This window comes from Pseudophryne corroboree, chromosome 6, assembly GCF_028390025.1.
Source record: "Pseudophryne corroboree isolate aPseCor3 chromosome 6, aPseCor3.hap2, whole genome shotgun sequence".
Lineage (NCBI taxonomy): Eukaryota > Metazoa > Chordata > Amphibia > Anura > Myobatrachidae > Pseudophryne > Pseudophryne corroboree.
The window spans coordinates 7,294,695-7,310,663 of NC_086449.1; the positions used below are offsets into that span (position 1 = coordinate 7,294,695).

Below are 15,969 nucleotides of genomic sequence, written 5' to 3' on the forward strand. Positions count from 1 at the left end.
TCCCAGGGTTACAAATTGGAGTTCGAGGAGGTGCCCCCGCGCCGATTTTTCAAATCGGCCCTACCAGCTTCCACATCGGAAAGGGATATAGTGTTAGCTGCAATTCAGACAATGTGTATACAGCAAGTGATAATCAAGGTTCCCCTGCACCAGCAGGGAAGAGGTTACTACTCAGCCCTATTTGTGGTCCCGAAACCGGACGGTTCGGTCAGACCTATTTTGAATCTGAAATCCCTAAACCTGTACATAAAAAGATTCAAATTCAAAATGGAATCTCTCAGAGCGATAATAGCCAACATGGAGGAGGGGGAGTTTATGGTGTCTCTGGACATAAAGGATGCGTACCTTCATGTCCCCATATATGCCCCCCATCAGGAATACCTGAGATTCGCTGTACAGGATTGTCTTTACCAATTTCAGACGTTGCCGTTTGGACTCTCCACGGCCCCCAGGATTTTCACCAAGATAATGGCGGAAATGATGGTGGTCCTGCGCAAGCATGGAGTCACAATTATCCCATACTTGGACGATCTCCTGATAAAAGCGAGATCAAGGGAGAAATTGCTGAGCAGTGTGGCGCTCTCTCTGAGAGTGCTCCAGCAACACGGTTGGATTCTAAATCTACCGAAGTCACAGTTGATTCCGACAACTCGACTACCGTTCCTAGGTATGATACTGGATACGGAACAAATGAAGGTCTTCCTCCCAATAGAGAAAGCCCAGGACATCCAGAACATGGTCAGAGACCTGCTAAAACCGAAAAGGGTGTCAGTTCACCAATGCACTCGAGTTCTGGGAAAAATGGTGGCGGCCTACGAGGGCATTCCCTTCGGAAGGTTCTATGCAAGGACTTTTCAATGGGACCTTCTGGACAAGTGGTCCGGGTCCCATCTGCACTTACATCGGAAAATAACTCTGTCCCCAGGGGCCAGAGTGTCCCTCCTGTGGTGGTTGCAAAGTGCTCATCTCCTGGAGGGTCGCAGGTTCGGAATTCAGGATTGGATCCTGGTTACCACGGACGCGAGCCTCCGAGGATGGGGAGCGGTTACACAGGGAAAAAATTTTCAGGGTCTTTGGTCAGACCAGGAGTCCTGTCTACACATCAATGTGTTGGAACTCAGGGCCATTTACAACGGCCTTCGACAAGCGGAGAGTCTTCTTCGAAACCTACCGGTTCTGATTCAATCAGACAATGTCACAGCAGTGGCTCATGTGAACCGCCAAGGCGGGACACGAAGCAGAGTCGCGATGGCGGAAGCCACAAGGATCCTTCGCTGGGCGGAAAATCATGTAAGCGCTCTGTCTGCTGTCTTCATTCCGGGAGTGGACAACTGGGAAGTAGACTTCCTCAGCAGACACGATCTCCATCCAGGAGAGTGGGGACTTCATCAAGAAGTCTTTGCAGATGTAACGCGTCTTTGGGGAACTCCTCAAATAGACATGATGACGTCACGCCTCAACAAAAAGCTTCGGAGGTATTGTGCCAGGTCTCGGGACCCTCAGGCAGTAGCAGTAGACGCTCTGGTAACACCGTGGGTGTTCAAATCGGTCTACGTGGTTCCTCCTCTTCCTCTCATCACAAAAGTGTTGAGGATCATAAGACGAAGAAGAGTACAGACGATACTCGTTGTCCCAGACTGCCCTCGAAGGGCCTGGTACTCGGATCTACAAGAGATGCTCACAGGAGATCCCTGGCCTCTTCCTCTCAGGGATGACCTGTTGCAACAGGGGCCCTGTGTATTTCAAGACTTACCGCGGTTACGTTTGACTGCATGGCGGTTGAACGCCGAATCCTAGCGAAAAAGGGGATTCCGGAAGAGGTCATCCCTACTTTAATAAAAGCTAGGAAGGAGGTGACGATAAAACATTATCACCGTATCTGGCGAAAGTATGTGTCTTGGTGTGAGACCAAGAATGTACCTACGGAAGATTTTCATCTGGGTCGTCTTCTCCATTTCCTACAGACAGGAGTGGATATGGGCCTGAAATTAGGCTCTGTTAAGGTACAGATTTCGGCCCTCTCGATTTTTTTTCAGAAGGAATTGGCTTCTCTTCCAGAAGTCCAGACGTTTGTAAAGGGAGTGCTGCACATCCAGCCCCCTTTTGTGCCTCCAGTGGCACCATGGGATCTGAACGTGGGTTGCAGTTCCTAAAATCACACTGGTTTGAACCGCTTAACAAGGTTGAGTTGAAATTTCTTACCTGGAAGGTGGTCATGTTGTTGGCCTTAGCATCAGCGAGGCGAGTGTCAGAATTGGCGGCTTTGTCACACAAGAGCCCCTACTTGATTTTTCATGTGGATCGAGCTGAATTGAGGACACGTCCGCAATTTTTGCCTAAAGTGGTTTCTTCGTTCCATATGAATCAACCTATTGTGGTGCCTGTGGCTACAAGTGACCTGGAGGATTCCAGATCCCTGGACGTAGTCAGGGCTTTAAAGATTTATGTAGCCAGGACGGCTAGAATTAGGATAACAGAGGCTCTGTTTGTCCTGTATGCGGCCAATAAGATTGGCGCACCTGCTTCGAAGCAGACTATTGCTCGCTGGATCTGTAATACGATTCAGCAGGCTCATTCTACGGCTGGATTGCCGGTACCATATTCGGTTAAAGCCCATTCCACTAGGAAGGTGGGATCTTCTTGGGCGGCTGCCCGAGGCGTCTCGGGCATTACAACTTTGCCGAGCGGCGACTTGGTCGGGGTCAAACACTTTTGCTAAATTCTACCAGTTTGATACCCTGGCTGATAAGGACCTAGCGTTTGCTCAGTCGGTGCTGAGTCATACGCACTCTCCCGCCCGATTGGATGCTTTGGTATAAACCCCATGGTCCTTACGGAGTCCCCAGCATCCTCTAGGACGTAAGAGAAAATAAGATTTTAAACCTACCGGTAAATCTTTTTCTCCTAGTCCGTAGAGGATGCTGGGCGCCCGTCCCAGTGCGGAAACTCTGCAAGACTTGTATATAGTTGTTGCTTACATAAGGGTTATGTTACAGTTGACATCGGTCTTGGACCGTTACTGTTGTTTTTGTTCATACTGTTAACTGGTTATGTATGTTCCAGGTTACATGGTATGATTGGTGTGGGCTGGTATGAATCTTGCCCTTGGATTGCTTAATCCTGCCTTGTATTGTCCATCTCCTCTGGGCACAGTTCTTTAACTGAGGTCTGGAGGAGGGGCATAGAGGGAGGAGCCAGTGCACACCCATAGTCAAAGTTCTTTTTAGGTGCCCTATCTCCTGCGGAGCCCGTCTATACCCCCATGGTCCTTACGGAGTCCCCAGCATCCTCTACGGACTAGGAGAAATAGATTTACCGGTAGGTTTAAAATCTTATTTTTTCTTCCTCACATCATGACACAGTCGCCCTCCCCACACTAAATGTAATCACATACTCACCGTGTCCCGCAAGATCAACGCACTCGCCACCTGAAAAAATCTGTGCCGCTGTGACCATTTTAATCATCAGGTTGTTCTGTTCCTGCCCCCACTTCAAAAGCGGGCTGACACGGGTGAGCAGGGGGTAGAGTCGTGATAAGGAGACGCTGCTCAGACCCCCGTCACCCGTAAACCAGTTTATCCCATGGGCGTCATTATGTTACAGGGAGTTCTCTGTCTCTCTTCCCTGCAGGAAATCGCCTCTTACCTTATCACCTTCGAGAAGCACGACGAATGGCTATCCTGCGCCCCTAAGACCAGGTACAGTACCTGCATATTTATTATGGGCCCGCTTTGCCGTTCCCATCTCCAAGTTACTTACAGGATGCCTGATTTTCTCTATTATTGTCAGACATCGCCAGATATGTAACCAGCGCTAATTCTTTAGAGACTTCTCCTTGGAAGACTTGTATCCGCATTAATATCTATGGCCGCAGTTTACATTTTTAAGAAATAAAGCAACAACCCCTGTCCGCCTGTTACTGAGCCGTTCCCACAGACCCCCTATATTCACGCCGGCGACTGTCTGTGCCGCTGCAGGAGTCTACTGTCGCCAAATAGCAAGGGACGCAGACAAGAGCCTGAACAAGGCTTGTGTAGCAGATGACTGAAGACCTCCGGCCACCTGCAGACAGTGAACGCAGACAGTATTTGTGTTGTACCAACCGTAGCATAAATATGACCTCATACCCTGAATATTGGTTCAGCCCCCCCTCCCCCATTCCCCCCACGCAATACTTGACACATGCAATTTAATACCTCGTGCAAACAACCAGGAATTAGTATACCTGTTACTGATATATAGTGGCAGGTGGGAAACTTTGTCGCTCTCTGTCCTGTCCCCTAGACCCCAGAACGGTTCCATCATCCTATACAACCGGAAGAAGGTGAAATACCGGAAAGATGGCTATTGCTGGAAGAAGAGGAAGGACGGAAAGACCACACGGGAAGATCACATGAAGCTGAAAGTGCAGGGTATGGAGGTGAGTTTATCTCAGAGACGCTTGTGCTTTGGTTACAGCCCGTGCGCAGTTTATCAGCGTTCGTGTTGCGGCGATGGGATTGGCTGTGAGCGGAGGAAAGCAGCCGCTATAATATAAATATAGAGATGAGAAGGAAATTGCTCATAGCTCGGCTGTCTCTCCCAGGCAGTCAGTGTAACGGTGGTTGTGTTCTCTCCCTAGTGCCTCTATGGATGCTACGTCCACTCGTCCATTGTTCCAACCTTTCACCGACGCTGCTACTGGCTCCTACAGGTGAGTATTGGCGGCCGGCGGATGTGCGAGGTCTCACTGCCTTCTAGAAATTTTATTTCACTTTGCAGTTTGTGAAGTGGCCACAAGGTGTCCTCGGTGATCTGCTGGCCTTTGTGGATTGTACAACTGATCAAGCAAACTAATAATATTTTGTGTAAGTGGGGGATTTAAGTCATCTCATTCATATATAGGTACTGGTCTGTGCGAGTGTTCAGTACGCTGTGATGCCAGCTCACTGGCGGAATTTCCTGCCCAATAACCCGCTGTCAATTCAATCTCCCCCACTGATCGCTTACAGAGGACCTGTCTTTGCCTTGATCGTGAACGAACAATTATTATTGTTTCAGAACCCAGATATTGTTCTAGTTCATTATCTGAATGTTCCAGCCATTGAGGATTGTGGGAAGATCTGCGGCCCCATTCTGTGCTCCACAAGTAGTGACCGGAAAGAGTGGATGAAATGGAGCAAAGAAGATCTCATCAGCCAACTGAAACCCATGTGTAAGGGGCAAGAGGGGTGTAGAGAGTAGTGGGAGGGTATCTATCATCCGGAACCCATGTGTAAGGGACAAGAGGGGGGTGTAGAGAGTAGTGGGAGCTTATCAATCATCCGGAACCCATGTGAAAGGGACAAGAGGGGTGTAGAGAGTAGTGGGAGGGTATCTATCATCCGGAACCCATGTGTAAGGGACAAGAGGGGTGTAGAGAGTAATGGGAGGGTATCTATCATCCGGAACCCATGTGTAAGGGGCAAGAGGGGTGTAGAGAGTAATGGGAGGATATCTATCATCCGGAACCCATGTGTAAGGGACAAGAGGGGTGTAGAGAGTAATGGGAGGGTATCTATCATCCGGAACCCATGTGTAAGGGACAAGAGGGGTGTAGAGAGTAGTGGGAGGGTATCTATCATCCGGAACCCATGTGTAAGGGACAAGAGGGGTGTAGAGAGTAATGGGAGGGTATCTATCATCCGGAACCCATGTGTAAGGGACAAGAGGGGTGTAGAGAGTAGTGGGAGGGTATCTATCATCCGAAACCCGTGTGTAAGGGACAAGAGGGGAGTAGAGAGTAGTGGGAGGGTATCTATCATCCGGAACCCATGTGTAAGGGGCAAGAGGGGTGTAGAGAGTAGTGGGAGGGTTTCTATCATCCGAAACCCATGTGTAAGGGACAAGAGGGGTGTAGAGAGTAATGGGAGGGTATCTATCATCCGAAACCCATGTGTAAGGGACAAGAGGGGTGTAGAGAGTAATGGGAGGGTATCTATCATCCGGAACCCATGTGTAAGGGACAAGAGGGGTGTAGAGAGTAGTGGGAGGGTATCTATCATCCGGAACCCATGTGTAAGGGACAAGAGGGGTGTAGAGAGTAGTGGGAGGATATCTATCATCCGGGACCCATGTGTAAGGGGCAAGAGGGGTGTAGAGAGTAGTGGGAGGGTATCTATCATTCGGAACCCATGTGTAAGGGACAAGAGGGGTGTAGAGAGTAGTGGGAGAGTATCTATCATCCGGAACCCATGTGTAAGGGGCAAGAGGGATGTAGAGAGTAATGGGAGGGTATCTATCATCCGGGACCCATGTGTAAGGGACAAGAGGGGTGTAGAGAGTAGTGGGAGGGTATCTATCATCCGGAACCCATGTGTAAGGGACAAGAGGGGTGTAGAGAGTAATGGGAGGGTATCTATCATCCGGAACCCATGTGTAAGGGGCAAGAGGGGTGTAGAGAGTAATGGGAGGGTATCATTCAGCCGGAACCCATGTGTAAGGGACAAGAGGGGTGTAGAGAGTAGTGGGAGGGTATCTTATCATTCGGAACCCATGGGTAAGGGGCAAGAGGGGTGTACAAAGTAATGGGAGGGTATCTATCATCCGAAAACCATGTGTAAGGGGCAAGAGGGGTGTAGAGAGTAGTAGGACGGTATCTATGATCCGGAACCCATGTGTAAGGGGCAAGAGGGGTGTACAGAGTAATGGGAGGGTATCTATCATCCGAAAACCATGTGTAAGGGGCAAGAGGGGTGTAGAGAGCAGTGGGAGCTTATCTATCATCCGGAACCCATGTGTAAGGGGCAAGAGGGGAGTAGAAAGAGGTTACTGCACCTTCCAGTGGGTGAGGTAGGGGTAGATCCACCTTTTGATATTTTGCCTTCTTTACAGTTCATGGCGTTAAGTGGTCCTGCAGTAACGGGAACGGAACTAGCGAGTTCTCCATAGAGCAACTTGTACAGCAGACGCTGGAAACACACCAAGCCAAACCCCCACCCCGCACCCACACCTGTCTGTGTAACACCACTCTGGGTGAGTCCGCGTACTCCCGTACACCCCACACCTGTCCGCGTGCTCCCGTACACCCCACACCTGTCTGTGTACTCCCGTACACCCCACACCTGTCTGTGTACTCCCATACAGATTACACATGTCTGTGTACTCCCTTACACCCCACACCTGTCTGTGTACTCCCTTACACCCCACACCTGTCTGTGTAGTCCAGTACACCCCACACCTGTCTGTGTACTCCTATACACCCCACACCTGTCTGTGTACTCCTATACACCCTACACCTGTCTGTGTACTCCTATACACCCCACACCTGTCTGTGTACTCCCTTACACACCACACCTGTCTGTGTACTCCCTTACACACCACACCTGTCTGTGTACTCCCATACACCCCACACCTGTCTGTGTACTCCCGTACAACCCACACCTGTCTGTGTACTCCTATACACCCCACACCTGTCTGTGTACTCCCTTACACCCCTCACCTGTCTGTGTACTCCAATACACCCCACACCTGTCTGTGTACTCCAATACACCCCACACCTGTCTGTGTACTCCCTTACACACCACACCTGTCTGTGTACTCCCTTACACACCACACCTGTCTGTGTACTCCCATACACCCCTCACCTGTCTGTGTAACACCACTCTGGGTGAGTCCGCGTACTCCCGTACACCCCACACCTGTCTGTGTACTCACGTACACCCCACACCTGTCTGTGTACTCCCATACACCCCACACCTGTCTGTGTACTCCCTTACACCCCACACCTGTCTGTGTACTCCTATACACCCCACACCTGTCTGTGTACTCCTATACACCCCACACCTGTCTGTGTACTCCCATACACCCCACACCTGTCTGTGTACTCCCTTACACCCCACACCTGTCTGTGTACTCCTATACACCCCACACCTGTCTGTGTACTCCCATACACCCCACACCTGTCTGTGTACTCCTATACACCCCACACCTGTCTGTGTACTCCCATACACCCCACACCTGTCTGTGTACTCCTATACACCCCACACCTGTCTGTGTACTCCCATACACCCCACACCTGTCTGTGTACTCCCATACACCCCACACCTGTCTGTGTACTCCTATACACCCCACACCTGTCTGTGTACTCCTATACACCCCACACCTGTCTGTGTACTCCCATACACCCCACACTTGTCTGTGTACTCCCATACACCCCACACCTGTCTGTGTACTCCTATACACCCCACACCTGTCTGTGTACTCCCATACACCCCACACCTGTCTGTGTACTCCTATACACCCCACACCTGTCTGTGTACTCCCATACACCCCACACCTGTCTGTGTACTCCTATACACCCCACACCTGTCTGTGTACTCCCATACACCCCACACCTGTCTGTGTACTCCTATACACCCCACACCTGTCTGTGTACTCCTATACACCCCACACCTGTCTGTGTACTCCCATACACCCCACACCTGTCTGTGTACTCCTATACACCCCACACCTGTCTGTGTACTCCCATACACCCCACACCTGTCTGTGTACTCCTATACACCCCACACCTGTCTGTGTACTCCCATACACCCCACACCTGTCTGTGTACTCCTATACACCCCACACCTGTCTGTGTACTCCTATACACCCCACACCTGTCTGTGTACTCCCATACACCCCACACTTGTCTGTGTACTCCCATACACCCCACACCTGTCTGTGTACTCCTATACACCCCACACCTGTCTGTGTACTCCCATACACCCCACACCTGTCTGTGTACTCCTATACACCCCACACCTGTCTGTGTACTCCTATACACCCCACACCTGTCTGTGTACTCCCATACACCCCACACTTGTCTGTGTACTCCCATACACCCCACACCTGTCTGTGTACTCCTATACACCCCACACCTGTCTGTGTACTCCCGTACACCCCACACTTGTCTGTGTACTCCCATACACCCCACACCTGTCTGTGTACTCCCATACACCCCACACCTGTCTGTGTACTCCCATACACCCACACCTGTCTGTGTACTCCCTTACACCCCACACCTGTCTGTGTACTCCCATACACCCCACACCTGTCTGTGTACTCCCATACACCCCACACCTGTCTGTGTACTCCCATACACCCCACACCTGTCTGTGTACTCCCATACACCCCACACCTGTCTGTTTACTCCCATACACCCCACACCTGTCTGTGTAACACCACTCTGGGTGAGTCCGCGTACTCCCGTACACCCCACACCTGTCTGTGTACTCCCATACACCCCACACCTGTCTGTGTACTCACGTACACCCCACACCTGTCTGTGTACTCCCATACACCCCACACCTGTCTGTGTACTCCCATACACCCCACACCTGTCTGTGTACTCCCATACACCCCACACCTGTCTGTGTACTCCCTTACACCCCACACCTGTCTGTGTACTCCCGTACAACCCACACCTGTCTGTGTACTCCCGTACAACCCACACCTGTCTGTGTACTCCCGTACAACCCACACCTGTCTGTGTGTGTTCTCCGTACACCTCAATTCTGTGTAACACTAGTGTGTGTGTGTGTGTGTGTGTGTGTGTGTGTGTGTGTGTGTGTGTGTGTGTGTGTGTGTGTGATCTCTGTACATTGTGCGTGTGTCCCGGTAACAGGAGAGAACCTGTGCCCATACCACGTCTAGTTTATTTGCGTTTTCGTGTTCATCCAGCACAGCGTTTCCCCAGACACACTAACAGTCCCTTGTTTTAGTGATATCCCTGCTTGAGCACAGATTCTTAAATCAGAATAACAAAAGTACTAATTAAGTCACCTGTGTTTAAGTATAGCTATCCTTAAAACCTGGCCTGTTAGTGTGCCTTGAGAACCGTGGTTGGGAACCCCTGATCTAGTGTGATGTCTCCTGTCTCGCCAGTTTCATCTCTCACACCTAAATGAGCATTTTGTCTTTTTCCTTAAGGATCATCCGGCAGCGTTCCTCACAAATGTACCAGCACCAAGCACCGCATCATCTCTCCAAAGGTGGAGCCTCGACTGTGCCCATTCCTTGCTCTTACCGAGGTTCAGAACTTCTCTTCGTCTTCTACGGAGCCAGACCAAGGCAAGGAACGAAGACCAGGGCATAGGGGAGCCAAGGCACCTTTGGCCAATGACGCCAGCTCCTCACATTCCTTCCCAGACCTACCAGACACCACTCAGACCTCCCCTCCGCTGACACTCACAAATGGATTCTACGCCGATAGGGAGCTGGCTGGAGTCACCATAACGACCACCCCTGGTGTTCCCGGCATTAGTGCGGTGCTGGTGATGACCGGAATTGCAGAGAAGCCCCTGGCATTGACACCCAGCCAACATCTTTTGCCAGCAGACGCCTGTAAGGATTACTCCTCTATTCTTTAACCCTCGATGTGATAGTCTCTTAGACGTCCGTGAGTGTAAACCTTATGCTACAAGTAACATGCAAAACACAAGCAGTAAAGATTCACACTGTTTATTGTTTGTTTAACAAAAGTATATAAAAGAAAGGATTTAGGGCGTGTATGTCCCAAGTCAATAACTAATTGGACAGAACACAAAAGGGGGTTAACATAACATGATTGGCTAGGAACTGCCGCAGCGGAAGGATATACATATATGGGCAAGTTTGTACTCAAACAGAAAAGTTATGCACACGGTATAAAAAGATAACAGACAAAGACAGTAGCAAAAATGTGCTGGAACAAACAGTTCTGTAACACAAACAATTCTATGACATGCGAAGCAGAGACGAGCTTTAACCCTTTCATTCCCCTCTTAGAATCATTATTGTTATACTATATGATTCTTGCAAAGCTTACGTCTTTCTGCACGCCAGTGGACTAGATACTGGGCGTATGACTCAGGGCCAGGTACCTCAGTCTCAGTAGTATGGGACAGGGCACCATTGTACATTATAGCATTATCGATACCTTTGGAGGTGAGCTTCTTACAGCACGGGATAATACAGTAAACAATAGTGGTAACAAGAATAAGGGTAATAAGTATAACTATACCTATTTGTATAAGGGCTTGTTTCCAGTTTTCAACCCATCCAAAGTATTGGCTCCATGGATTATCAACACCTGAGTTCCTTTTGAGTTCCTTTGATAATGACTCTAGTTTCTGTATGGCTAATGTTATTTTACCGTTAGGACCTGTGTTATCAGGGATATAGGTACAACATCCTTCGGCTTTGTTGATGTAAACGCATGTACCACCTTTTTCTGCTAGCATCATATCCAGAGCCATCCTATTTTGGAAGGTCATATGGGAAGTAGCTTCTAGTTGCTCAGATATTCCCAGAAGGGCCTCTTTGGTATCATTAACAAATCTTTGTTGGTTATAATATACATAGTTAATCCACGCTACATTTTTGTTCACAGTCACTATAGGGAATAAAGATTCAAATCCTGCAGCTACCTCGTCTCTAGCTTTGAACTCATTTGGAACCCCTCTTGGGACCCCTATAGCATCAATGTATACATGGGGGTCAAAACTACCTCCTGGGAGTGTCCTTTTCTTCCGAAGGGTAGGGGAATTAGAGGAAGGAGTGGGGTAGTCTTCGGTGATCATTAGAAGTGGCATTATGACTTTGGCCAGGGCACACTCACCATGCCAGGGCGTATCCAATTTGATCCTAAGTTTCATATCCCCGCATATATAGTAGATGTCGCCTAATGATCTAGTTTGATTAACTAGGACAGTTGTCCTTCTTTCTGCGCAATACCCTGGTGGGAAAGGTTTTAAATCCCTTCCTTTGGTGGTGTTGGATACATAACAGGTATAATTCCCGGGGTATATGGTTATGATACTTCCGGGATTAGGATTTTTTAATAATATAGGATATTCTTTCTTCCACATTTCACACTGACTATCATTATTTTTAGTATCATTGTATAGGCTAAAGAAGCATCCTTCTTGATCTAAAGGAATGTTTAAAGGTACTGTACCTAAGTGGGGCCTAGATTTGCCACATACGTAACAATTGCTCATATTATGTTTTGCAGCATTATACTTCATCCATTCTAGCCAGAAATTAATGTCAGAGAAACCGGTTTCAATGGCTAGGATGTCTTCAAAAGTGGGGTTATTAATGGCTACCATATCCTTAAAGGTAGCAATATGAGGCCTTAAAGGTTTACCTTGGGGAGAGACTCTGGACTGGTATGCTGGATGTTTAAACATATCCCATAAATAAAAGATCTGTCTTGCGCTAAAGTACCCTGTTTTCCACCATATCCCAACTACATAGGTACCATTATCTGCTCTGCTAGGGTGTTGGATGTTTAGTCTAAACCTGTATGCATTCGGGCCTTCATCCATCTTAAAGATAGACAGTCTCTTGAGTAGGGGTACTCCATCAGGTTGACTCCATCTGTTTAAGGCGTCTGATGGTCTGTACCCCCAATCAAGTCCCGTGTTCCACCCCACGGATCCCCAGGAATCACAGTTATATCCCCACCAGGAATCAGTAACACAAATATAAACTGTTTCGGACATCCCTGATTTCCTTCTTTGCTGTATGTAATGTTTGTTGTCAGCAAGCTTGGGGAACATAAAATAGTCTAGGACATAGGTGGCTACGTGTGTGTTGGAGGAATTATACCACAAGGTGGGAACCCCGTCGGTGTGTGTAATGTCAACTTCACATGTTGTGAGGTGAATGAGGGCCAGTAGGGCTATCAAGGTAGTCCCCAGGGTAAAGATAGGGGGCATTTTCTTCATCCTCCTCTGGTCTTCTGTCTTCGCTAGGTGGGAGGTCAGGGCTGTCCGCCCCTGTTCGTACCTCACTGGAATCACCTGTTTCCTCCTCTAGGTCTGGTCTAGGAATTCTCTTTACTCGGGAAGCATGGATCCAGGTGGGACTCTCTTCTGTCAGGACTGCGGTTCGGGTTACAGCAACGACTTCTGTCTCTGGACCATAGGTGAAGTCTCCCGGAGTCTTGTTCTTTGGGAGTACTTTTACCACGACTCTGTCTCCAACTTTGAAAGGATGTGTTGGTTCCTGTGGGTTCAAAGGATTTTTACAAACAACATCATGTTCAATCTCATCAAGTTTGGTTATGAGGGCCCTGACATACTCTTCCCTTATAAGTTCTAGATCTCCTTCCTGTATTATCAACGGTTTTTTTTGCCCATGGGGTGGGAAAAGGCCTACCCATCAATATCTCAAAAGGGGAGTACCCTAGGGTTTTCTGTGGGGTCATCCTAATTTCTGCTAGGATGATAGGGAGGACTTGCTTCCATTTGTGGAAGGTACCTCCTGTGGCCTTCCTTAGTTTGTCTTTGAGGGTCCTATTCATTCTTTCTACGACCCCTGAACTCTGCGGGTGGTACGGGATGTGAAACTTCCACTCCACCTGCAGAGCTTTTACTAAGGCCTGTGTGATTTTGGCTGTAAAGGCTGAGCCTTTATCACTATTTATTTGCAGGGGGCATCCCCATCTAGGGATGATTTTCTGTGTTAGGATTCTTGCTACTGTCTTGGCATCCTCTGACTTAGTTGGGAATACTTCTGGCCAGCGAGAGAACATATCTACAATGACCAGGGCATATTCTTGTTTACCTGTACCAGGGATATGGGTAAAATCAATTTGTAAGTGTGTAAAAGGGGTGGTGGGGTATTCAAGGTGCTGGTGTTTCGCTTTATTAGGGTTGTTAGGGTTGCTCCTGAGGCAGGTGATGCATCTGCTAACATATTGGTCCACAAGTGTTTTGGCCTTAGTAACATAAAAATCCTTGGTTAGTAGGAGGAGTGTTGTGGCTTTACTATGGTGACCAACACCATGGTAATGGGCAATGAGCAAAGGGGCACTGGACTGGGGTATACAGGGTTTCCCCTCTTTGCAGATTAATCCTGATTTAGGATTTTTCTGCAGAATTGGGTAAGTCCAGTCGGAGAGATCAGTATTAGTCGCAGCAGCTTGAAGTTGAGTGAGCAGATGGACGTTGTCAAGGGAGGGAGGGGCCATGACTGCCATGTGAGAATGGGCAGTAGGCTGTAGGGCCGCTTGTTTAGCAGTAGTGTCGGCAAGGGCGTTGCCAAGGGAGATATTATCCTTGCCGCCAGTATGTGCCTTGCAGTGGATAATGGCAATGTCAGAAGGGAGGGTAATGGCATGTAACAGATCAGAGATGAGCTGCGCATGCGAGATACCCTTACCATCTGCCCCGAGAAAGCCACGGCGTTGCCAAATGACCCCATGGTCATGAACAACGCCGTGGGCGTATCTGGAGTCAGTGTAAATGGTAACAGGCTTGTTCTGGTAGAGCTGACATGCTCTAGTGAGTGCAATGAGTTCTGCAGCTTGCGCGGACTGATAAGGTATTGGTAGGGCTTCCAACACAGTGTCAGGGAGGGTGACAATGGCATAGCCAGCTTGGTATGTATTGTCATTGGGCCTACTACAGGAGCCGTCAACAAAAACTATGTCTGCGCCTGGTATGGGAACGGGAGACATGTCAAGTCTGGGAGAGGTTTCAGCTTCAATGGAAGCAGCACAGTCATGTAGGTCGGGTGGTTCATCCTCGGGACCTTTCAAGCCTAAAAGGGCATTGAGAATGGGTGTAGGGCCAGAAGAACTGGCAGTGTACTTGATGGTAAGTGTAGGGTTGCCCAAAAGAAGTACTTCATATCCACTAAGGCGTTGTGCTGACATGTGCTGTGTGTGTAAGCCTTTAAGTATTGCCAGGACATCATGTGTGGTGTGGAGTACTGTGGTGTGGCCTAAAGTGAGGGTAGTGGCCATTTCTGCAACCATTGCACAGGCTGCCAGAGCCCTGAGGCAGGCAGGCATACCTTGCACAGACACTGGCATGACTTTGGAAAAAAATGCCACGGGGCGCAACTTCCCTCCATGAAACTGTGTGAGCACCCCCGCCATGGTTTTACAATTGTCCCTTGCATATAGATGGAAAGGTAGTACATAATTGGGGAGGCCAAGTGCCGGACTTTTCATCAACATACATTTTAAACTTTCATATGCAGTTAACATTTCTTGTGACCATTGTACAGTTTTAGGTTTGTCCTTCAGTGTGGCTTGTCTCAAAATGTTATCATAATAGGAGCAATCAGATATCCACTGTCTGCAGTAATTTACCATACCCAGGAAGGACAGTAGTTCCTTCTGGGTAGTTGGGGTGACCAGGCCCAATACAGACTGTATGCGTTGTGGACTGATTTTCCTCTCTCCCTGAGTGAGCACAAAACCTAAGTAATCAACATGCTTTTTACACCATTGCATTTTTGTTTTGGACACCTTGTGTCCACATTCACAAAGCCAGTTTAGTAATGAAACACCATCCTCTCGGCAGGCCTCCTCAGTTTGACTACAGAGCAGCAGATCATCTGCATACTGTAGCAGGACTGAACCATGGTGAGGTTGCCAGGGCCTCAATGTGGCCTGGAGTACAATGCTATAGACAACGGGTGAGTCAATATAGCCCATGGGTAATCTGCACCAGGTAAGTTGTTTACCCTCAAAAGAAAAGGCAAAAAGTAATTGTGTCTGTGAATCTACAGGTATGCTGAAAAAGGCATTCTTCAAATCAATTACAGAGAAGAACGCAGCATCTGCAGGGATTGCAGAAATGAGTGAGTTTACATCTGGAACAATTGGTGCAATTGGGACAATTAGCTGATTGATCGCTCTGAGATCTTGTACAAATCTTATACTGCCATCAGCTTTGGCAACAGGATTCACAGGAGTACAGTATGGTGATACAATATGTCTGAGAATACCCTGTTGTAAGAATTGCTGTATCATGGGGCGGAGACCTTCTATCTTTTCTGGTGAGAGGGGATACTGCTTTTGATAAACAGGTTGTGAGTCGGGTTTGAGATTGGCCTTATATGGTGTGCATGAGATTAGGCCAGTGTCATATGGACCTTCTGACCAAAGAGCGGGGTTTACTTGGGCGAGGTCAGGCATGTTGGTAGTCATTTCCCAAATTGGAAAATGAGGGGATTCAATATCCAACCCAG

The 15,969-nt window shown here is 48.6% G+C and overlaps 1 protein-coding gene across 2 annotated transcripts in view; it reads left to right on the forward strand.

Moving 5' to 3' along the window:
- LOC134935885 (calmodulin-binding transcription activator 2-like) overlaps nt 1-11,404 on the forward strand; it is a 64,815-nt gene extending 53,411 nt beyond the window's left edge. For both annotated transcript variants that reach the window (XM_063930734.1, XM_063930735.1), the window contains exons 4-9: nt 3,631-3,698; nt 4,285-4,420; nt 4,622-4,693; nt 5,041-5,194; nt 6,853-6,993; nt 9,928-11,404. In XM_063930734.1, the coding sequence (XP_063786804.1) occupies nt 3,631-3,698; nt 4,285-4,420; nt 4,622-4,693; nt 5,041-5,194; nt 6,853-6,993; nt 9,928-10,367 (1,011 nt within the window). In that variant the 3' untranslated portion in view covers nt 10,368-11,404. The remainder of the gene's footprint in view (nt 1-3,630; nt 3,699-4,284; nt 4,421-4,621; nt 4,694-5,040; nt 5,195-6,852; nt 6,994-9,927) is intronic.
- The last annotated feature ends 4,565 nt before the right edge of the window (nt 11,405-15,969 follow it).